Source organism: Salvelinus fontinalis, chromosome 13 (assembly GCF_029448725.1).
Source record: "Salvelinus fontinalis isolate EN_2023a chromosome 13, ASM2944872v1, whole genome shotgun sequence".
Lineage (NCBI taxonomy): Eukaryota > Metazoa > Chordata > Actinopteri > Salmoniformes > Salmonidae > Salvelinus > Salvelinus fontinalis.
This window is the reverse complement of record NC_074677.1, coordinates 12,424,848-12,450,250: the sequence shown is the minus strand read 5'-3', so window position 1 is coordinate 12,450,250 and position 25,403 is coordinate 12,424,848. Positions and strand designations below refer to the sequence as shown.

Sequence of the window (25,403 nt, the reverse complement as noted above, 5' to 3'; positions counted from 1 at the left end):
GTATACTCAAGCTTCGACAATGTGTGTGCGCACCTGCGCCTATGTGTGTATGTTTAGTGCTGTTTGTGTACAGTATGTGTGGGACTCCAGCCAACTACGGTAGGTGGACAGAAAGCAGTGGAGCGGTAGAGAGAGAAAGTGATAGAGGGAGGAGAAGAAGAGGGGAGGAGGGGAGGAGGAGTGTGTTCATCAATCAGCAGGCCGCTTGGGCCTGCCCGCTGGCTGGCTCCGCGCGCTAGGAGTCCTGTCAGGACAGGAGGGAGGGGGGGCTGGGTACACACACGTGCGAACATACAGACACCTCCATACATGCACATGCGTGCACACACACACACGCTCACGCATGCACACACTCACACCTCTCCACCGCCCCCCAAAAGCTCGTCAATCATTCCTACACTCAGCAGGGAGAGAGAGGAGCAGTTCACGACCAGCCCGCCATCACTCCCTCCCCCCCACTCGTCTACTTGATCCATGGCAGACACCACCAATTTATATGGCAGACATTTATATTGACTGCCTTAGCTTGACTCACCTATTATACGACTCATGTACTGTATACTAAACATTTCAACATTGTGTACTTTAATGTACTGTACATGACACATCCAAGCATACTGTACAATTTGTGTGGCTCTTATTCTTTGCTTGTATATGCACACATTATCTCAGATACTCTGACAGATCTTAACACCACATCATGAAACATAAATACTGGAAACTACACACCAGAAATGCACTGCACACACTGAACACACACACCCTCTACAAACCCTCTACACACACTGTACACACACTGAAAACACACACCCTCTACACACACTGAACACATACACCCTCTCCACACACCCAACACATACACCCTCTACACACTCACCCCTGTGTTTGACTCAGTGTCCTCTGTCTCCAGATGGGTTACTGGACGGATTCAGACAAGCTGGTTCTGATCCAGAATGAAGCCCTCCTTCCCAATGAAATCCTGGAGAACAGAACTGTTGTAGTCACCACTATCATGGTAAGACACACTACAACCCCACACACATGCGCATACGTGCACACGCACACAAAGAGACACACAAGCACAAAAGAGGCACAGACACACCCCCTCTAGCGCGCTCATGTCTTAATGTTCTCCCGGACAGGGCTTTACTCCACCTTCCTCTGCCTCAGGGCAGACGTTCAGTCACACAAACACAAACACAATCCAAAACACTCACCAACATTGGCACTGCAGATGCTTTTGAGACGTTGTTACACTAGGTGTGATGGAGATGTCATTGTAAACATGTCACTGTAAGTGCAGTACCTACCATGACTAGTCTAGTCACCTTTATAAAATGCATGAGCTGTGCTCTGTATCCTTGCCAGAGACTGCTACACATGCATTTTGAGAATTGTTATTTAATGAGGCCAGAAAGTCAGATTCTATACTCAAACACACACACACACACACACACACCACACACACACACTATCACACACTATCACACACTCACACACACTCACACACACTCACACACACACACTCACACACACTCACACACACTCACACACACACACACACACACACACACACACACACACACACACACACACACACACACACACACACACACACACACACTATCACACACTATCACACACTCACACACACTCACACACACTCACACACACTCACACACACTCACACACACTCACACACACACACACACACACACACACACACACACACACACACACACACACACACACACACACACACACACACACACACACACACACACACACACACACACACACACACAGACAGAAACTCTCTGGGCTGATGTCAGAAGGTTGTGTCCTCCTACGTAACACTCGTTGTTTACTTAGTGGGCTACTTACTAGGGCTCAGGACCCAAATGATACCTTCCTGTTTGCTTGATAGTTGTTTGTTACATTCGGTTTCTCCTTCTTTTTGCACTGATACTGTAACATTTGGTTGCATGTAACTATGGGTACTAAATCAGGATTTTCACACTACTGAGCTGAACCGAGCCGAGCCAAACCAAGCTGTGCTGAGCTGGCCTGGTAATGCATTCATCCTAGTTGCTGGAACCGGGCTGACAATGTGAAAAGGAAATATCTGGGGCCAGCACAGTTCGTTCGGGTCGGCATGATAGTGTGAAAAGGGTGAAGATTTACTGTGTTTCTGAAAGTAAAGGTGGTTAGTTAGTTGGAGAGAACACGGTAAGGAAAGCAGAGTGAGTAGAAGAGGGATGGAAATGGGATTGGAGAGTCATACCTCAGCAGAATCCTCCTCTTTTCAGCCCCTGGTGAGGAACCCCATTTTAAGAAACTGAGAAAATGGACACAAGCTGAGCCCAAATGACACATCCCTTATTGGGAGACAGACGGACAGTGTTGGACACAGCCAGAGCCAAAATGAACCCCCTAAAGACACAGACTGATGCAACGGAGAGATGCGTTGTGAATTCTAATGCACACCTTATTAGGAAACTGACCCAAGGGAAGGATCTATCCAGAGCCAAAATGAACCCCTTCAAGAAGACCCAAAATGGACACAATCTGACCAAATGTTTAAGTAAATGAACAAGAATGTGGCGGGATAGGAGCCACAATGGACCCTTCTTCCTGCCTAAAGACACAAAAATGTTTGTTCTTCTAATCAAACATCACATTAACATGGTTGCGCTTAACTGTGTGTGTGTGTGTGTGTGTGTGTGTGTGTGTGTGTGTGTGTGTGTGTGTGTGTGTGTGTGTGTGTGTGTGTGTGTGTGTGTGTGTGTGTGTGTGTGTGTGTGTGTGTGTGTGTGTGTGTGTGTGTGTGTGTGTGTGTGTGTGTGTGTGTGTGTGTGTGTGGATGTCTGCGTGTGTGTGCGTGTGCTTGCGTGTACGTGCATGCCCGTGCGTGTGTGTTAGTATGTGTATGTCTGCACATGTGTGTGTTTGCGTGCAATTGGTCTCAACCAACTGTAGGATATAAATGTTCTTATTACAGCAATGTCCATGCCTGGCATATTGCAGGTGATTATGGGTAATACAGTATTTGAAATTGAAATGCAAAATGTAGGAATAGATGTTGAGATTTTAACGAAATAACTTAAAAAAGACTGCTCTGAATCTGTCAGTTTCCATTCATTGTTTGTATATAACTGCTTTATAATACACCTTCAAAAGCACTGCCTAAGAAATCATTTTATAGAGCATGATAATATCAGTGTTTAACCATGCCGACTGTGTCGGATAGAGTCTCTAATGTGTGTTTGCGCTTGATAATGTACTCGATAATGTTTGTTTACTGTAATATACACTAATTAAGCTTTTACTTCAGTATTACATTCTGTGGTGACTACAATAAGACAAACAGTAACACAAACTGTTTTGGCAATGCATTGGAGAGAGAGAGAGAAAGCTGGCATGTTTTGTGTACATCAAACCAGAAGGGACGATAAACTCGGGAGTTGGCATTCACACGGCGGAGGGGGAGTTTTGTTTGTTGTCCATGCAATGCTTTTGTTTGTGGTTTTTCTGGCTTTCATCAGCTACCATATGGCCAAAGGAAGCTCCAATGAAAAGAGCCAGGCAGGTAGTGTCTGTTCAGCTGTTTCTCATGTAAATATGCTATTCTTTCTGATGACAAGACTTCATTTGGGCTCCTGAGTGGCGCAGTGGTCTAAGGCACTGCATCTTAGTGCTAAAGGCGTCACTACAGACACCCTGGTTTGAATCCAGGCTGTATCACAACTGGCCGTGATTGGGAGTCTAAAAAGGCGGCGCAGGATTGGCCCAGCGCCGCCCGGGTTTGGCCGTTATAGGCCGTCATTGTAAATAAGAATTTGTTCTTAATAACCTCTACCAACCCCCCTCCAGGATCCGGGATCATCCTCATCAAAAAAGCTGACTAGCATAGCCTAGCCTAGCGCCACAGGGATATCATATAATATAATTTCATGAAATCACAAGTCCAATACAGCAAATGAAAGATAAACATAAATCTTGTGAATCCAGCCAACATTTCCGATTTTTAAAATGTTTTACAGCGAAAACACAATATATATTTATGTTAGCTCACCACAATAGCCAAACACACAACACCATTTTTTCACCGCAAAGATAGCTTTCACAAAACCCACAAATAGAGATAAAATTAATCACTAACCTTTGAATAACTTCATCAGATGACAGTCTTATAACATCATGTTATACAATACATTTATGTTTTGTTCGAAAATGTGCATATTTATAGCTATAAATCCTGGTTTTACATTGGTGCCATGATCATAAATAGCACCAAAACAGCCAGAATAATTACAGAGAGCGTGAAATACATAAATACTCATCATAAGACATTTATGAAAAATACATGTTGTACAGCAAATGAAAGATAAACATCTTGTGAATCCAGACAATATTTCCGATTTTTAAAGTGTTTCACAGTGAAAACACAACATATATTTATGTTAGCTCACCACAATATCCAAAAACACACCGCCATTTTTCCACCGCAAAGGTAGCTTTCACAAAACCCACAAATAGAGATAAAACTAATCACTAACCTTTGAACATCAGATGACAGTCTTATAACATCATGTTATACAATACATTCATGTTTTGTTCGAAAATGTGCATATTTATAGCTACAAATCCTGGTTTTACATTGTGAATATGGCGCCAAAATGCACCAAATTGTCCGGAGAAATTTTTGACAGTCACGTAATCTAACCAAAAAACTCATCATAAACTTTGCTAAAAAATACATGTTGTACAGCAAATGAAAGATACACTGGTTCTTAATGCAACCGCTGTGTTAGATTTTAAAAAAATAACTTTAGTACAAAGTACAGCATGCAATAATCTGAGACAGCGCCCAGCCATTCTCCGCCATGTTGGAGCCAGCATATTCCACAAAAATACGAAATAACAACATAAATATTCTCTTACCTTTGATGATCTTCCATCAGAATGCAGTGCGAGGAGTCCTAGTTCCACAATAAATCGTTGTTTTGTTTTAGAATTTCCATTTCTTCTGTCGAATTAGCAACTTTGGCTAGCATGGTGGCGCTCAAGTGTCCATCAATGTTTGGCGCATGGAATGAAAAATTCAAAAACTGATAATAAAAGTCGAATAAACTGGTCAAACTCAGTTGAGAATCCATCTTTAGTATGTTTTTCTCGTATGTATCCAATAACGTCCAAGACGGAGCATTTCGTCGTGTCTACCTAACGCATTGCAGAAAAGATTATGGTGCTCTCTGGTGCGCAGCAAAATACTGCCAATATGGCGGACCTGTCACTCCAAAAGCTCTCATTCGGTCTCACATCAAGCTAGACACCCCATTCATCATTCTACTGCCTGTTGACATCTAGTGGAAGGCGTATGAAGTGCATACAGATCCATAATTTAAAGGCAATTGAATAGGCAAGGCCTTACACAGAGACCCATTTTCAGAATTTTCACTTCCTGTTTGGAAGTTTGCTGCCAAATGAGTTCTGTTTTACTCACAGATATAATTCAAACAGTTTTAGAAACTTCAGAGTGTTTTCTATCCAATAGTAATAATAATATGCATATTGTATGATCTAGAATAGAGTACGAGTGTCACACAGGACTAGGTTGGTGAAGGAATCAGACGCAGAGAGTTACAGTTGCGAAAAGTGCTCCTTTACTATAGCACACAAAAAATGAATAACCCCAAACATACAGGGCGCAGCGAACAACTTGAATAACCCAAAACACAGGGTGCCAAGTAATTCGAAAAATAAATACACCTCTACCTAAAACACACACACGTAACATAAAGACAATCCCGCACAAAACAAGGGCGGGTCTACCTACTACATATAGGGAAGCTCATTAACCCGAAAACAGAAACACACGTGAAACTAATAAGACAAAACAAACAGACAAACGAAAAAGGGATCAGTGGCGACTAGTAGGATGGTGACGACGACCGCCGAGCACCGCCCGAACAGGCAGGCGAGCCAACTTCGGCGGAAGTCGTGACAGTACCCCCCTCCTGACGCGCGGCTCCCGCAGCGCGCCGCCATCAGCCTCGAGGACGACCTGGAGGGCGAGGCGCCGGGCGCTCCGGCTGGAGGTGGTGGAAGTCCCTCAGTAGAGAAGGATCCAAAATGTCCCCCACCGGAACCCAGCATCTCTCCTCCGGACCGTACCCCTCCCAGTCCACGAGGTACTGTAGGCCCCTACCCCGCCGTCTCGAGTCCAGAATGCCACGTACAGTGTACGCCGGGGACCCCTCAATGTCCAGAGGGGGCGGAGGGACCTCAGGCACCTCACTTTCTTGCAGGGGACCAGCCACCACCGGCCTGAGGAGAGACACATGAAATGAGGGGTTAATACGGTAATACCTAGGAAGTTGTAACATATAACACACCTCGTTTATTCTCGTCAGGACTTTAAACGGCCCCACACACTGCGGCCCCAGCTTCCGACAGAGCAGGCGGAGGGGCAGGTTTCGGGTCGAGAGCCAGACCCTGTCCCCCGGTGTGAACACGGGGGCCTCACTGCGGTGCTGGTCAGCGCTCCTCTTCTGCCGTTGTCCCGCTAACCTTAGCGATTCTGGGACGGCTTTCCAGGTGTCCTTGGAGCGCTGTACCCATTCCTCTACCGCAGGAGCCTCGGTCTGGCTCTGATGCCATGGGGCCAGGACCGGCTGGTAACCTAACACACACTCAAAAGGGAACATGTTCGTTGAGGAGTGGCGGAGGGAGTTCTGAGCGAGCTCAGCCCAAGGAACATACCTCGCCCGCTCACCAGACCGATCCCGGCAATATGACACCAGAAACCTGCCCACATCCTGGTTTACGCGCTGCACCTGCCCATTACTCTCGGGGTGAAAACCCGAGGTCAAGCTGACCGAGACCCCCAGTCTCTCCATAAACGCCCTCCAAACTCTGGATGTGAATTGGGGGCCCCGATCAGAAACGATGTCCTCAGGCACCCCATAATGCCGGAAGAGATGGGTAAACAAGGCCTCCGCAGTCTGCAGGGCCTTAGGGAGACCGGGCAACGGGATGAGACGGCAGGACTTAGAAAACCGATCCACAATGACCAGGATCGTAGTACTTCCCTGGGACGGGGAAAGATCGGTAAGAAAATCCACCGATAAGTGTGTCCACGGCCGTTGTGGAACGGGGAGGGGCTGTAACTTCCCTCTAGGCAAGTGCCGAGGAGCCTTGTTCTGAGCGCACACCGAGCAGCAGGAGACATAAAATCTCACGTCCTTAGCCAACGTGGGCCACCAGTATCTCCCTCTAAGACTCTGCACTGTCCTCTCGATGCCAGGATGACCCGAGGAGGGGAGAGTACCCGGACCCCCCCCCCCCCCCGACCCCCCCCCCCCCCCCCCCCCGGCACGTACTGAGCCCCCGCTGGACAGTTAGGGGGGGGGCTCTAACCGTGAGGCTCTCTCTATCTCTGCGTCCACCTCCCATAACACCGGTGCCACGAGACATGAAGGTGGAATGATGGGAGTTGGCTCAACGGACCGCTCCTCGGTATCATAGAGTAGGGACAGCGCGTCGGCTTTGGTGTTTTGGGAGCCTGGTCGGTATGAGATGGTGAACTGAAACCGGGTGAAAAACATGGCCCATCTAGCCTGACGCGGATTTAGTCTCCTCGTTGCCCGGATGTACTCGAGATTACGATGGTCAGCCCAGATGAGAAAAGGGTGTTTCGCCCCCTCAAGCCAATGTCTCCACACCTTCAGAGCCTTGACAACAGCTAACAACTCCCGGTCCCCCACGTCATAGTTTCGCTTGGGTGGTACGCCCGAGCGCTGGGACAGAACGGCCCCGACCCCCGCCTCGGACGCGTCCACCTCCACTATGAACGCTAAAGAGGGGTCCGGATGCGCCAACACGGGCGCATTGGTGAACAGCTCCTTCAGACGACTGAAAGCTCTGTCCGCCTCTGCTGACCAACGCAAGAGCACCGGTCCTCCCTTCAGCAGTGAGGTAATGGGAGCAGCCACCTCACCAAAACCCCGGATAAACCTCCGGTAGTAATTGGCAAACCCTAAAAACCGCTGCACCTCTTTCACCGTGGTCGGAGTCGGCCAATTATGCACGGCTGTAACGCGGTCATCCTCCATTACCACCCCGGAGGTGGAAATACGATAACCCAGGAAGGAAACGGCCTGTTTGAAGAACTCACATTTCTCCGCCTTGCAATACAGGTCTTGCTCCAGCAGTCGCCCAAGTACCTTACGCACCAGAGACACATGCGCTGCGCGTGTGGCAGAGTAGATCAAGATGTCATCGATGTACATTACCACTCCCTGCCCAAGCAGGTCTCGGAGAATCTCATCTACGAAGGATTGAAAGACAGCTGGAGCATCTTTCAACCCATATGGCATGACGCAGTACTCATAATGGCCAGATGGAGTACTAAATGCGGTTTTCCACTCATCTCCTCCCCGGATACGCACCAGATTATACGCACTCCTCAGGTCCAGTTTTGTGAAGAAGCGTGCCCCGTGAAATGATTCCACCACCGTAGCGATGAGAGGTAGTGGGTAACTAAACCCCACTGTGATGGAATTTAGACCTCGAGCATCAATGCACGGGCGTAAACCACCATCTTCCTTCTTCAAAAAAAAAGAAGCTCGAGGAGACAGGTGATGCAGAGGGCCGAATGTATCCCTGTCCCAGTGATTCAGTAATATATGTCTCCATAGCCACTGTCTCCTCCTGGGACAAAGGATACACGTGACTCCTAGGAAGTGCAGCGTTCTCCAGGAGGTTTATCGCGCAGTCCCCTCGACGATGGGGTGGTAATTGGGTCGCCTTCTTTTTACTGAAGGCGATAGCCAAATCGGCATATTCAGAGGGAATGCGCACGGTGGAAACCTGGTCTGGACTCTCCACCGTAGTTGCACCAACGGCAACTCCTATACACCTGCCTGAACACTCCTCTGACCACCCCTTAAGAGCCCCCTGTCGCCAGGAAATCACCGGGTTGTGCTGAGCTAGCCAGGGAATTCCCAACACCACTGGAAACGCAGGTGAGTCGATAAGGAACAGACTAATCTGCTCCTTATGACTACCCTACATTACCATGTCCAGTGGTACCGTAGCCTCCCTGACCATTCCTGACCCTAATGGTCGGCTATCTAAGGAGTGCACGGGGAAAGGTAGGTCTAACGACACAAGGGGAATCCCTAGCTTTAACGCGAGCCCCCGATCTATGAAATTCCCAGCTGCGCCTGAATCGACTAGCGCCTTATGCTGTAGAGAGGGAGAAAACCTGGGGAAAGAGGTTAACACATACATATGACCGACAGGAAGCTCTGGGTAAGTCTGGTGCTGACTCACCTGGGGTGATCGAGTAGTGCTCCGCCTGCCCTCCCGACTCCCAGATGAGTTCCTCCAGCACCGGTCGGCCGTGTGCCCTCGCCGACCACAACTGGTGCAGGAGGATACTCCTCCTCCGGTCCCCCTCGACGCTGCCCCCCCTAACTCCATAGGGATAGGAGCAGGAGGGCTGGGAGGTGGAAACGACAGGACCTGTTCCGAACGTCCGCTTGCAGCCAGCAGGTTGTCGAGACAGATGGCCATGTCAATAAATTCATCCAGCGTAAGGGTGGTGTCCCGACACGGTAGCTCCCTGCGGACGTCCTCCCTAAGTCTACATCGGAAATGGTTTATGAACATTTTGGACATCTTGGCTCTCTCTAATTCTCTCCTTCTCTCTTTCTTTCTCTCTCTCGGAGGAACTGAGCCCTAGGACCATATGTCAGGACTACCAGGCATGATGACTCCTTGCTGTCCCCAGTCCACCTGGCCTTGCTGCTGTCCCAATTTCAACTGTTCTGCCCGCGGTTATGGAACCCCTACCTGTCCCAGACCTGCTGTTTTCAACTCTTAATTATCGGCTATGAAAAGCCAACTGACATTTATTCCTGATTATTATTTGACCATGCTTGTCATTTATGAACATTTTGAACATCTTGGCCATGTTCTGTTATAATCTCCACCCGGCACAGCCAGAAGAGGACTGGCCACCCCTCATAGCCTGGTTCCTCTCTAGGTTTCTTCCTAGGTTTTGGCCTTTCTAGGGAGTTTTTCCTAGCCACCGTGCTTCTACACCTGCATTGCTTGCTGTTTGGGGTTTTAGGCTGGGTTTCTGTACAGCACTTCGAGATATTAGCTGATGTACGAAGGGCTATATAAAATAAACTTGATTGATTGATTGGTCTATTAAGACCCTGTTGTTCCACCCTGCTCCTGCGGCCAAGGTCCTGAACTCCAGGGCAAAGTCCTGTGCGCTCCTCGTCTCCTGACGCAGGTGGAACAGCCGTCCACCCGCCGCACGACCCTCTGGTGGGTGGTCAAACACAGCTCGGAATCTGCGGGTGAACTCATGGTAATGATCCCTCGCCGAGTCTGGGCCATTCCACACTGCGTTGGCCCACTCGAGAGCTCGTCCAGTCAAACAGGAGACGAGGGCGCTCACACTCTCCTCTTCGGAGGGAGTAGGACGAACGGTTGCCAGGTAAAGTTCCAGTTGGAGAAGGAAACCTTGACACCCAGCCGCCGTTCCATCATACTCCTGTGGGAGCGTCAGCCGAAGAGCCCCGGAGCTGGATGCGGTAGCAGGAACAGGAGGTGCTGGAGTAGGGGGTGCTGGAGATGAGGTGGGAAGGCCACTCCTCTCCCATCGATCCATCCTATCCATCATTTGGTCCATAGCTGAACCAATCCTGTGGAGAACACTGGTATGATGGAGGACCCTTTCCTCCATCGATGGGAGAGGAGATGCGGCTGCTCCTGCTGATTCCATAAGTGGTGCGGGATTCTGTCACGCGGGACTAGGTGGGTGAAGGAATCAGACGCAGAGAGTTCCAATTGCGAAAAGTGCTCCTTTACTATAGCACACAAAAAATGAATAAGCCCAAACATACAGGGCGCAGCGAACAACTTGAATAACCCAAAACACAGGGTGCCAAGTAATTAGAAAAATAAATACACCTCTACCTTAAACACACACACATAACATAAAGACAATCCCGCACAAAACAAGGACGGGTCTACCTACTAAATATAGGGAAGCTCATTAACCCGAAAACAGAAACACAGGTGAAACTAATAAGACAAAACAAACAGACAAACGAAAAAGGGATCAGTGGCAGCTAGTAGGATGGTGACGACGACCGCCGAGCACCGCCCGAACAGGCAGGGGAGCCAACTTCGGCGGAAGTCGTGACAACGAGGCCGTTTAATTTGGGCACGATTTTTTTCCCAAAGTGAAAACAGAGCCCCCTATTAAGAAGAAGCCTAGTTAAATAAAATAATAATAATTGGACTGGTATAGCAATCATTAATCCACAGTGGTAGCTCTGAATATGGCTAATCTCTAGACTGATAGCAAACGCCTTTGTCTGTCGCTCACCTGATTCAATGGCTATATTATTCAAAGGGTTTCAGACAAAAAGCTATTTTTTATTGGTGTTAGTCAGATAATGAATATACTTCATAACAATGGCACTGACTGAATATATTTCGGCAGAGCTTGGAACCGCACACCTTTCTAACCCTACAGTACTGAATGTACCATTATGGTCCCGAGGGTCATGTTTTAACCTTCTCAGAGTGTATGTGGGATAACGTTGCACAAAAACCCTACAAGGGACCTAAGGGGAACATTGCCTAATGTCTTTAGAACTGCTCCTGTTTGCTAGGGGTATGTCAGAATAAGAAAGGGGGGTCGCCTCCAGTACATATCCAATCAATACCCACTACTACAGCTAGCATACGTCTCCTGTTTCACCATGAGGAATGAGAGATGGCTTTAAGATTGTTCTCATTCATCAAATACCCATTTCCACCTCATATCAAGGACAAGGCAACTGAATGGTGTTTTACCCCAACAGCAGCAGCTGGGGGACTTACTGAGAGCACCTTAACGTTTTCATATATATTTTTCCACTCATGCTTGAAATGTGCTCAATTTACTGAATGTCATGCAGCCAAGTGAAAAATAAAGTTTTGATTTGTGCCGTAAGTGGTTGGTGATGACACAGAGATGCGACACAGAGATGTTTTGAGAGAGACAGGGAGAGAGAGATATGTAGGTTATAGTCAAGACCCATTATTTTGAAGTTTATTATTGTACATACTCCTCACCTATCAGACAGACTGTGTATCTGTCAATTCGATTGTCAACTCCAACTCACACACATACACTTACTGGACTCTCTTCCTTCTACTTATGTGTGTGTACGTGTGTGTGTGTGTGTGTCTGTGTGTGTGTAACGCTATGTCTAATAGGGTTCATTACCCACTGAGACAAGGGGTGTGGGAGATTATTGACCAGCCTGTCAGCCATGATCAACTTGGACGTGGAGAGTCTGGAAACATTTCAAATCTGCTGCTGACTTTCAGCATTCTTTAAGAGTTCTTTAAGCATTATCAACGTTTTTTCAATGTCCTTTCTGTCTCTCTATCTCTGTCTGTCTCTCTCTGTCTTTCTGTCTGTCTCGATCTGTCTTTCTGTCTGTCTCTATCTCTGTCTGTCTCTCTATGTCTTTCTGTCTGTCTCGATCTGTCTTTCTGTCTGTCTCGATCTGTCTCTCTGTCTACTGTCTGTCTGTCTCTCTGTCTCTCTGTCTTTCTCTGTCTGTCTCGCTTTCTCTGTCTATTGGTTTGTCTCTCTCTGTCTTTCTGTCTGTCTCGATCTGTCTCGGTCTGTCTGTCTGTCTGTCTGTCTGTCTGTCTTTCTGACTGTCTTTATCTCTGTATTTCTCTCCCCCTCTCTTTCTGTCTTTCTATTTTGCTCTCTCTCTTTCTGTCTCAATTTCTCCCTTTCTCTGTCTCACTTTCTCTCTTTCTCTGTCTCACTTTCTCCCCCTCTCTGTCTTTCTCTCCCCTTCTGTCTCTGTCTTGCGCTCTCTCTCTCTGTCTCTGTATCTCTCTCTCCCTCTATATCTCTCTCTCTCTCTCTCTCTCTCTCTCTCTCTCTCTCTCTCTCTCTCTCTCTCTCTCTTTTATACTGTATCACAGTACCATTTTAAATAATAGCCAGTGTAACATTCAATGGCTGTTTTATCGTCCACATCTGTGATCAAGAAGTTGAAACATTGGTACATAATCTTTGAACAGGAACTCCATATTCATAGAAAAGCAATCTTGTTTGTCCATTTTGGAAGATCCACACAATATCATACTGTCAGCACTATTTGTTGCTAAATTGTGTAGGCCCATTTCTTGGTCATGTCTACAACATACAGTGGGGCAAAAAAGTATTTAGTCAGCCACCAATTGTGCAAGTTCTCCCACTTAAAAAGATGAGAGAGGCCTATAATTTTCATCATAGGTACACTTCAACTATGACGGACAAAATGAGAAAAAAACAATCCAGAAAATCACATTGTAGGATTTTTAATGAATTTATTTGCAAATTATGGTGGAAAATAAGTATTTGGTCAATAACAAAAGTTTATCTCAATATTTTGTTATATACCCTTTGTTGGCAATGACAGAGGTCAAACGTTTTCTGTAAGTCTTCACAAGGTTTTCACACACTGTTGCTGGTATTTTGGCCCATTCCTCCATGCAGATCTCCTCTAGAGCAGTGATGTTTTGGGGCTGTTGCTGGGCAACACAGACTTTCAACTCCCTCCAAAGATTTTCTATGGGGTTGAGATCTGGAGACTGGCTAGGCCACTCCAGGTGTTACGACTGTCGCTTTCCTCATCCTCGGATGAGGTGAGGAGAGAAGGATCTTCTGACCAAAATGCGGGTTCAGGGAAATATGCCATCTTTATTATATATTTGACAGCCACGAAACAAAACAAAACACTTTCAAAACTACAAAATAACAAAACGACGTAGAACGGAACCTGAACATAAACTCACATCACAAACGTAAACTCACGGACAGGAACGTTACATCGAAACACACGAACAGCCAAACAGTCCCGTAAGTGAAAAACACATCGACAACGACGAAAGACATCACAGGAGACAATCACCCACCAACAAACAGTGAGAATGCCCTACCTAAATATGACTCTTAATTAGAGGCAAACGCAAACCACCTGCCTCTAATCAAGAGCCATACCAGGCAAACCAAAACCAACATAGAAACAGATAACATAGACTGCCCACCCAAAACATATGCCCTGACCATAAACACATAAAAACAACATAAAACAGGTCAGGACTGTTACAGTACCCCCCCCCTCAAGGTGCGCACGCCGGGCGCACCAGCACAAAGTCCAGGGGAGGGTCTGGGTGGGCAGTTGACCACGGTGGTGGCTCCGGCTCAGGACGCTCTCCCCACACCACCATAGTCACTCCCCTCTTCTGTCTACCCCTACTAATGACCACCCTAACACTACCCTCCCCTAAATAAACGGCCAGCACCGGAACAAGGGGCAGCACCGGGACAAGGGGCAGCACCGGGACAAGGGGTAGCACCGGGACAAGGGGCAGCACCGGAACAAGGGGCAGCACCAGGATAAGGACCAGCACCGGAATAAGGGGCAGCACCGGGACAAGGGGCAGCACCGGGACAAGGGGCAGCACCGGGACAAGGGGCAGCACCGGGACAAGGGGCAGCACCGGGACAAGGGGCAGCACCGGGACAAGGGGCAGCACCGGGACAAGGGGCAGCACCGGGACAAGGGGCAGCACCGGGACAAGGGGCAGATCCCGGCTGAAGGACTCTGGCAGGTCCTGTTTAGACGGCTCTGGCAGGTCCTGACTGGACGGCTCTGGCAGGTCCATGCAGGCTGACGGCTCTCGACGCTCATGGCAGACTGACGGCTCTCTACGCTCATGACAGGCTGACGGCTCTCTACGCTCATGGCAGGCTGACGGCTCTCGACGCTCATGGCAGACTGACGGCTCTCGACGCTCATGGCAGGCTGACGGCTCTCGACGCTCATGGCTCTCTGACGGCTCTGGCTGCTCATGGCTCTCTGACGGCTCTGGCTGCTCATGGCTCTCTGACGGCTCTGGCTGCTCATGGCTCTCTGACGGCTCTGGCTGCTCATGGCTCGCTGGCGGCTCTGGCAGATCCTGTCTGGTTGGCGGCTCTGGCAGATCCTGTCTGGTTGGCGGCTCTGGCAGATCCTGTCTGGTTGGCGGCTCTGGCAGATCCTGTCTGGTTGGCGGCTCTGGCAGATCCTGTCTGGCGGGCGGCTCTAGCGGCTCCTGTCTGGCTGACGGCTCTAGCGGCTCCTGTCTGGCGGATGGCTCTGTAGGCTCATGGCAGACGGGCGGCTTTGCAGGCTCATGGCAGACGGGCGGCTTTGCAGGCTCCTGACAGACGGATGACTCAGATGGCGCTGGGGAGACGGATGGCTCAGATGGCGCTGGGGAGACGGATGGCTCAGATGACGCTGGGGAGACGGATGGCTCAGATGGCGCTGGGAAGACGGATGGCTCAGATGGCGCTGGGAAGACGGATGGCTCAGATGGCGCTGGGGAGACGGATAGCTCTGTAGGGAGGAGAAGGAGAGACAGCCTGGTGCGTGGTCTAGGCACCGGCTGCGCTGGAGAGGAGGAAACAGCAGGAGAGAGAACCCGGAGAGACAGCCTGGTACGGGGGGCTGCCACCGGAGGACTGGTACATGGAGGTGGCACCGGGTCTACCGGACCGTGAAGGAGGACACGTGCTCTTGAGCACCGAGCCTCCCCAACCCCACCAGGTTGAATGGACCCCGTAGCCCTGCCAGTGCGGCGAGGTGGAATAGCCCGCACTGGGCCATGCAGGCGAACCGGGGACACCACCTGTAAGGCTGGTGCCATGTACACCGGCCCGAGGAGACGTACTGGAGACCAGATACGTTGGGCCGGCTTCATGGCACTCGGCTCGATGCCCAACCTAGCCCTCCCAGTGCGGCAAGGTGGAATAGCCCGCACTGGGCTAAGCACGCGTACTGGGGACACCGTGCGCTCTACCGCATAACACGGTCTCTTACCAGTACGACGCCTTCTACCTCCACGGTAAGCACGGGGAGTTTGCTCGGGTATCCTACCCGGCTTTGCCACACTCCTCGTGTGCCCCCCCCAAGAAATTTTTTGGTCTTACTCACGGGCTCCCAACCGCGTCGTCGCGCTGCCTCCTCATACCAGCGCCTCTCAGCCTTCGCTGCTTCCAACTCCTCCTTAGGACGGCGATATTCCCCTGGTTGAGCCCAAGGTCCTCTACCGTCCAAGATCTCCTCCCAAGTCCAGAAGTTCTTGTTGCTCCGTCGAGCATTCCCATACCGCTTGGTCTCTGTTTGTTGGTGGGTGATTCTGTTAAGACTGTCGCTTTCCTCATCCTCGGATGAGGTGAGGAGAGAAGGATCTTCTGACCAAAATGCGGGTTCAGGGAAATATGCCATCTTTATTATATATTTGACAGCCACGAAACAAAACAAAACACTTTCAAAACTACAAAATAACAAAACGACGTAGAACGGAACCTGAACATAAACTCACATCACAAACGTAAACTCACGGACAGGAACGTTACATCGAAACACACGAACAGCCAAACAGTCCCGTAAGTGAAAAACACATCGACAACGACGAAAGACATCACAGGAGACAATCACCCACCAACAAACAGTGAGAATGCCCTACCTAAATATGACTCTTAATTAGAGGCAAACGCAAACCACCTGCCTCTAATCAAGAGCCATACCAGGCAAACCAAAACCAACATAGAAACAGATAACATAGACTGCCCACCCAAAACACATGCCCTGACCATAAACACATAAAAACAACATAAAACAGGTCAGGACTGTTACACCAGGACCTTGAAATGCTTCTTACGAAGCCACTCCTTCGTTGCCCGGGCGGTGTGTTAGGGATCATTGTCATGCTGAAAGACCCAGCCACGTTTCATCTTCAATGCCCTTGCTGATGGAAGGAGGTTTTCACTCAAAATCTCACGATACATGGCCCCATTCATTCTTTCCTTTACACGGATCAGTCGTCCTGGTCCCTTTGCAGAAAAACAGCCCCAAAGCATGATGTTTCCACCCCCATGCTTCACAGTAGGTATGGTGTTCTTTGGATGCAACTCCAAACACGACGAGTTGAGTTTTTACCAAAAAGTTATATTTTGGTTTCATCTGACCATATGACATTCTCCCAATCTTCTTCTGGATCATCCAAATGCTCTCTAGCAAACTTCAGACGGGCCTGGACATGTACTGGCTTAAGCAGGGGGACACGTCCGGCACTGCAGGATTTTTGCTCAACATTCTTGTGATCATTTTGACCCCACGGGGTGAGATCTTGCGTGGAGCCCCAGATCGAGGGAGATTATCAGTGGTCTTGTATGTCTTCCATTTCCTAATAATTGCTCCCACAGTTGATTTCTTCAAACCAAGCTGCTTACCTATTGCAGATTCAGTCTTCCCAGCCTGGTGCAGGTCTACAATTTTGTTTCTGGTGTCCTTTGACAGCTCTTTGGTCTTGGCCATAGTGGAGTTTGGAGTGTGACTGTTTGAGGTTGTGGACAGGTGTCTTTTATACTGATAACAAGTTCAAACAGGTGCCATTAATACAGGTAACGAGTGGAGGACAGAGGAGCCTCTTAAAGAAGAAGTTACAGGTCTGTGAGAGCCAGAAATCTTGCTTGTTTGTAGGTGACCAAATACTTATTTTCCACCATAATTTGCAAATAAATTCATTAAAAATGTGATTTTCTGGATTTCTTTTCCTCATTTTGTCTGTCATAGTTGAAGTGTACCTATGATGAAAATTACAGGCCTCTCTCATCTTTTTAAGTGGGAGAACTTGCACAATTGGTGGCTGACTAAATACTTTTTTGCCCCACTGTACATACTGTATGTGTTTGTGCACGCTTGTCTGCTGTCTATTTTTGAGTGAAAAATCCAACGGGCAAAACTGGTTGAAATGACATAATCATTATGTTCTAATGATGTCAATTCAACCAGTTTAAAACATGTATTCAAATAATATCATTATGACGTCACTTAAACAACATTTTGAAATTACAACGTCACTCATTCTGACCTGGTGTCAACCAGTTATGCTCACTGGGCAAGTGACTGTCTGTGAGCGGGGGACATGTTTGCCAGTTTGACCCTGTGGTCCCTGTGGTGTGTGTGTCACTTTGTAGGAGGGTCCCTATGTCATGTTGAAGAAGAACTCGGAGTTGTACGAGGGCAACGACCAGTATGAAGGCTACTGCGTGGACCTGGCCTCGGAGATCGCCAAACACATTGGCATAAAGTACAAGATTGCTATCGTGCCCGACGGAAAGTACGGCGCCCGGGACCCGGAGACCAAGATTTGGAATGGCATGGTTGGGGAGCTGGTGTACGGGGTAAGAGGGACAGGGGACTGAGGTGTGTGTGTGTGTGTGTGTGTGTGTGTGTGTGTGTGTGTGTGTGTGTGTGTGTGTGTGTGTGTGTGTGTGTGTGTGTGGGGGGGTGTGTGTGTGTGTGTGTGTGTGTGTGTGTGTGTGTGGGGGTGTGGGGGTGTGTGGGTGTGTGGGTGTGTGCCCGTGCGGGCAAATCTGTTTAGTTAAAGGCAGCCAATGAACTGAAGACTAATAATCAGTTGTTTTAAACACAAAACACAGATGCCTTGATACCTGTCAGTTAGTCAGTTACCTGGACTACTTCAAATAGCTAGATCTTGACCAAACTAAACCTTGGGATAAGGGATCTTTTGGTGCTTATTAGGGTGGGAAAATTCCAGAAATCGTGGTTGGATTCCCTCTGATTCCTGGATTCTCACAACCGGGATTTATAAATTATTTTTGTGGAAAGTTATTAGAATTGTGCAACCCTAGTGCTTATAGCTAAGAGATACAGGCTATTATAAGGTGATAGTGCTAGGGGCTAGAGCTGGGACCAGTGTAGTGTGTCAAGTGTGATAGAGGTGTAGGGGTTAAAGTGTGCTTTGTGTGTGATGTGTTAAGTTTAAGAGGTGAGAGGGTTAAATGATGCTGGTGCTTAGCTACCTCCTGTCTGTTGCTAAGAGATAACAGGATTCATGTACAGGTGTAGGGGGTGTTTGTACAAGGGGGGAAAAATGAAGGTACTGTACTTTAAAAGTGTGTGTGTGTACGTGTGTGTGAAGGCTTAGAGAGATTGCAGGGCTCTTACAGTGCAGAGGGAAGCTGTGAGCTCAGAGCTTAGCCCGTCAGCACTTTCCTGTCTCTAAGACCTTGCCTGGTGACCATTCACCCTCTGACAGTCCTTTTCAAAGCCTGTGTCACCGTGAAAGGTCTCCCCCCATTTCAGCCCTGTCATGTATTTTAATGGTTCCTCAATGCAAGCCAACCTGTCATCTTAATAATTAATGCTGACGACGAGGGAATTTGTATCTCTGTTTTTTCTCTCTCTCCCTCCCTCCATGCAACGTGTCGGCTTGTTTTAATATATCAAACTTTGATTTATTTTTTTTGCGGATAAATCCCAAATTCCCCACTGCAGATGTCCAGGCAGGAAAGGTCGGAAGTGTTGCTAAATCACTAACAATAATCTGGTTTGTGGATTTGCCCGCAAAGAAGCAATACGTGTATTCTGTGTCAAATTTTTCCGTCTTGTGTTGTACGTATATTTCTCCAACGGCGTTATTTGATTCCCTTCTCCTTCAGATCCGCGGCCTTTCCAATTAAGCCGCTAGGATTAGAGCTACTGCCCGTCTTTTTCTATTCGAAACTGTATCATTGTAAGACGTGTTCAATCAGAAAAGGTGGCAAAATGAAATGACAAAAGGCGGGATGGAGAGAAAATACTGGTGGTTGTTGTTGTTTGTGATTTGTATACTTAGTGATTGTGTCAGATAGGAGGATAGACAGATGTGTGAATGATAGACATGGTCGACTAAGAAGAGAGTTCTCGGGCCGTATCCATCAAGCGACTCAGTATAGTTTTTTTTAAATCAGTTTTGCCTTTTAGATGATATTACATGGACAGGAGGGACCTGATCCTAGATCAGTGCTCCTGCTCTGAGATACTTGATACATACAGCCCCTGGCTTTTCTGGCTCTGACATACTGTAGCTGATCTTGTATGTACAGTACATGTATGTCCCTTTGGGAACAATTCATCTTTAGTACAATACATTTGGATAGGGGCTCGCCTCAGGCTCACACTCACTTACTGTAGTGTGTGAAGTTGACAGTGCTGAATAAGGTGGAAAGAGAACAAAAAACAGATGCTGTCTACTGTAGTCTACCTTTTAGTCCACTGTTTTGTCCACTGTTGTCTACCGTTTGTCTACAGTTTTATTAGGAGCTTAGATGACTCTCCATTCGAAAGGCTAACCACTTCCGCTATTTCCCTTCCTTCTTTCCTTCTCTCCCCACGCCCACACGCAGAAAGCGGAAATCGCTGTGGCCCCATTGACAATCACGCTGGTCCGTGAGGAGGTGATCGACTTCTCCAAGCCCTTCATGTCGCTGGGCATCTCCATCATGATCAAGAAGCCCCAGAAGTCCAAACCTGGGGTTTTCTCCTTCCTGGACCCGCTGGCCTACGAGATCTGGATGTGCATTGTGTTCGCCTACATCGGCGTAAGCGTGGTGCTCTTCCTGGTCAGCCGTTTCAGCCCGTACGAGTGGCACACCGAGGAGCCCGAAGAGGGTACCGACGGTCCGCCCAGCGACCAGCCCCCCAACGAGTTTGGCATCTTCAACTCCCTCTGGTTCTCCCTAGGTGCCTTCATGCAGCAGGGATGTGACATCTCCCCGAGGTGAGAGATAGATGCATTACTACTAAGACTGCATGATATACTACTGATATACTACAGTAAATGCATTCTACTACAGTACACACATACTACTAGAGTACACACATACTACTACAGCAATATATTCTGAAATATTATACCTTGGCCAGCTGAGAGATAAATATGTCACTACTAATACTCCATTACACACATAGTACTACATTACACACACAGTACGTCATTACACACATAGTACTAGACTATATCCAAACATCTCTTAGGTTAGAGATATATACACATAAATTAAACACATAGTACTACATTACATCCAAATGTCCCCACAATGTCCCTTTCTTTATTGTGTTAAGTGTTAAAGGCTGGTTGCCATTGATAACAGCTGCCTTGGGATGCAATGGCTCATATAGTATACATGTTTCATTCACTGGCTAACTATGAGTCTCTTCACTGTCTGTTGCAGAACAACCATAGTTACTCCACTCTGTACAATTGAAATTTGCACCATAGTTTTTTTGTCTCCTTAGTATTCACACCAAAATTGTCGCTTTATGTCGCATAAGTGAAAATAGCTACAGTGGCAAGAAAATGTATGTGAACCGTTTGGAATTACCTGGACTTCTACATACATTGGTCATACAATTTGATCTGATCTTCATCTAAGTCAAAACAATAGACAAACACAGTCTGCTTAAACTAATAACACACATACAATTATACACACAAACAATTGAACACACCGTGTATACATTAACAGTGCAGGGTGGGAAAAGTATGTGAACCCTTGGTTTTAATAACTGGTTGACCCTACTTTGGCAGCAATAACCTCAACCAAACGTTTTCTGTAGTTGTGGACCAGACCTGCACAACGGTCAGGAGGAATTTTGGACCATTCCTCTTTACAAAACTGTTTCAGTTCAGCAATATTCTTGGGATGCCTGGTGTGAATCGTTCTCTTGAGGTCATGCCACAGCATCTCAATCGGGTTGAGGTCAGGAATCTGACTAATCCACTCCAGAAGGCGTGTTTTCTTCTGTTGAAGCCATTCTGTTGTTGATTTACTTCTGTGTTTTGGGTCGTTTTCCTGTTGCATCACTCAACTTATTTTGAGCTTCAATTGGCGGACAGATAGCCTTACATTCTCCTGCAAAATGTCTTGTTTAACTTGGGAATTAATTTTACCATCAGTGATAGCAAGCTGTCCAGGCCCTGAGGCAACAAAGGAACCTCAAACCATGATGCTCCCTCCAACATACTTCACACTTGGGATGAGGTTTTGATGTTGGTGTGCTGTGCCTTTTTTTCTCCACAGATAGTGTGTTCCTTCCTTCCAAACAACTCAACTTTAGTTTCATCTGTCCACAGAATATTTTGGAACATCCAGGTGCTCTTTTGCGAACTTCACTCGTGCAGCAATGTTTTTTTTGCGCAGCAGTGGCTTCTTCCATGGTGTCCTCCCATAAACACCATTCTTGTTTAGTGTTTTACGTATCGTAGACTCGTCAACAGAGATGTTAGCATGTTCCAGAGATTTCTCTTTAGCTGACACTCTTCTTAACCTCATTGAGCATTCTGCGCTGTGCTCTTCCAGTTATCTTTGCAGGACTGCCACTCCTACCACTCCTAGGGAGAGTAGCAACAGTGCTGAACTTTCTCCATTTATAGATCATTTGTCTTACCGTGGACTAATGAATATCAAGGCTTTTAGAGATACTTTTGTAACCCTTTCCAGCTTTATGCATGTGACGCACAAAAGCGTAGTGGGTGCGGAGTTAGGCGCAGGAGGCAGAAAGTACTGAGTAGTGTTTTAATAAGGCACTGGGAAAAAATAGTGTGCGCCAAACACACATAGGCGCAACAAACACGAAACCCAAAACCAGGACCTAAATAGTCCAGAGGGAAATCCCAAAACGAAAACACGCTACCAATAACCTACCACACACATACACAGTGGAAAAATTAAGCCCGCACAAAGAGCAGGCGGGCAGACTAGCTTAAATAGCCCAACTAAACGTAAACACAAAACAGGTGTAACTAATAAGACAAAACCAACAGAAAAGGGAAAAGGGATCGGTGGCAGCTAGTAGACCGGTGACGACGACCGCCGAGCGCCGCCCGAACAGGAAGAGGAGCCACCTTTGGTAGGAGTCGTGACAATGCAAGTCAACAATTCTTAATCTTGGGTCTTCTGAGATCTCTTTTGTTCGAGGCATGGTTCACATCAGGCAATGCTTCTTGTGAATGGCAAACTCAAATTTTGTGAGTATTTTTTATAGGGCAGGGCAGCTCTAACCAACATCTCTAATCTCGTCTCAATGATTGTACTCTAGGTTAGCTGACTCCTGACTCCAATTAGCTTTTGGAGAAGTCATTAGCCTAGAGGTTCACATACTTTTTCCAACCTACACTGTGAATGTTTAAATTATGTATTCAATATACACAAGAAAAATACATTAATTTGTGTGTTATTAGTTTAAACAGACTGGGTTTGTCTGTTGTTGTGACTTAGATGAAGACCAGATCTAATTTTAGGACCAATTTATGCAGAAATCCAGATAATTCCAAAGGGTTCACATACTTTTTCTGGCCACTGTAAATAGCATTGGCCTGTAGTTTGTAATAAGAATGTCTCGTCTCAGCTTATAGTTTCTAGTTCAGCCACGTTCTAGCCCAGCTTTGGTGTGTACGTGTGTGTGTTTGTGTGTTTGTGCGTGCATTGTGATCTGTCTGTTTAGAAGGAAACTGGACTGCTGTCCCATTGTCTCTGATGTGTCTGGTGTGTGTTTCATACACTGTAGTTCTGTGTTCAACAGGCATGAGAGGTCAAAGGGTATATCATCCATTACTTACTATTACCGACCTCTCGTCCGATCATGAACCACCAAAAGATATTCAGTAACCAGTCAGTGCTGGGTGTCATTGCTTCCGGCTCAAGCTTCCTGTCTGTGACACACGTTTCTGCCCACTCACAGAGCATCTGCCTGCTTTTCTGTAGTCGTGATGAAGATCTTTAGGATTTGTGTAGTTATATTGATAGCAATTTCATGACAGACCTGAGTCAAATTTCCTAGATAATATCCTGTGTCAAATACTTAAACGTATTTGAGGTGTGCTTGGTCTAGTTTGGAGTTTGCACTTTTGTGACTATATTTGCTCTGTGATACAGAGAAAACTAAATCAAGCACAGTTGACTATTTAAAAGGACTTGAGGTATGTATTTGACATACGTCAAATAGGTCCCAAGTCAGCTTTATGATCCTTAGAGTTATTTTAAAGGTAGACTCAGCGATATGAAGTTAGCATTACAATAGCAGTTATGGTGACTTCCACAAAACCCACAAAGACAGCTGAAAGCAAAAGGTTGATCTCCCCTGCATTATCTTTGGTTCATACTGCTGCTCGTGGTCACGTCATATCGCTGAGTTTAAGTTTAAGCTATTGTAGTCTTTAATGGTTGTATAGATATCTTCAGTTCCTCTAAGATTTAAGATTAAGAATGGAGTAAGATGGAGAGGAGGGACCAAACCCAGCCTGTATTTTTCAGCCCTCCTACACAGGACCAGAGCAGAGGCATACACACGATGGAGAACACTAAGGTACATTAGACAAGAGCACCGTCGAAATGATAGCGCCCGTTACGTAGCATCCGATAACGTCCTATAGCACCTCTATCTTGAGGGAGCTATAGTGGGCCTATGATTTTGACTTAAGTCCACTTCATTTTAAGTCGTCCACTTAAGTTAACTTATTTCCCATGAGAAGGGATCCTCATCCACAACATACTGTATATAATTCTGGAAACGTTCCCAAGATTATCAGGTTTTCCAGAAATCCCAGTTTGGGATTCTCGCAATCAAGAGGGAATACGCAGGACAAGTAATAATCCAAATGGGAATCCTCCATCTGCGATTTCTGGAAAACCTGGGAATTTTGGGAATTTTTCTGGAATTTTATTACTGCTACAGTTTAGTTGTTTAGTCAGTGTTTACTATTGAAACTCTACATTTCGTCTACATGTTGTCCTTATGTCTCTCCACAGTGTGGTCAGACTACTGTGTCTGTCTGTCTGTCTGTCCCACACCTAGTAATCCCACGGGCCCTGTCCCAATCTGTCACCAAAAGTTCACTACGGAGGGGGTCGACTGAAGTTTACCCTGACAAGGGGACATGCAAATCCCCTCCACCAAGGGATTCGTGGACTTTGGGAGTGTGGAGAAAATGAGGGAATGCCAAGAGCACAGTTTTAGTGAAGGGTTTAGGACTATGGCACACCACGCATCTGTAGTGCTAAGGAAAGGAAGCCTGCGTACGTGCGAGGCATATACAGTGCCTTCAGAAAATATTCACACCCCTTGACTTTTTCCATATTTTGTTGTGTTACAGCCTGCATTTCAAGTGGATTAAATGTCACAATGTCAAAGTGGATTTATGTTTTCAACATTTTTACAAATTAATTAAAAATGAAAATCTGACATGTCTGGAGTCAATAAGTATTCAAGCCCTTTGTTATGGCAAGCCTAAATAATTTCAGAAGTTAAAATGTGCTTAACAGACATTGCATATCCCTTTGAGCATGGTGAAGGGATTCTACCAAGCTAACACATGGAATTGTTTTTAGATGTTCATACAATGGATCATTTAGCTATTTGATTTTGAATTTTAGTACCCCTTTAGGTATAAAAATATATACAGTGGGGAGAACAAGTATT

At 46.9% G+C, this 25,403-nt stretch overlaps 1 protein-coding gene across 1 annotated transcript in view; it reads left to right on the top strand.

Annotated features, from left to right (window-relative positions):
* Positions 1-25,403, top strand: part of LOC129869117 (glutamate receptor 4-like) — a gene marked incomplete at its 5' end in the record, with an annotated part of 64,898 nt that overhangs the window by 12,396 nt on the left and 27,099 nt on the right. The window contains 3 exons of the mRNA XM_055943620.1: positions 911-1,015; positions 18,116-18,322; positions 20,330-20,703. Of these exons, the coding sequence (XP_055799595.1) occupies positions 911-1,015; positions 18,116-18,322; positions 20,330-20,703 (686 nt within the window). The remainder of the gene's footprint in view (positions 1-910; positions 1,016-18,115; positions 18,323-20,329; positions 20,704-25,403) is intronic.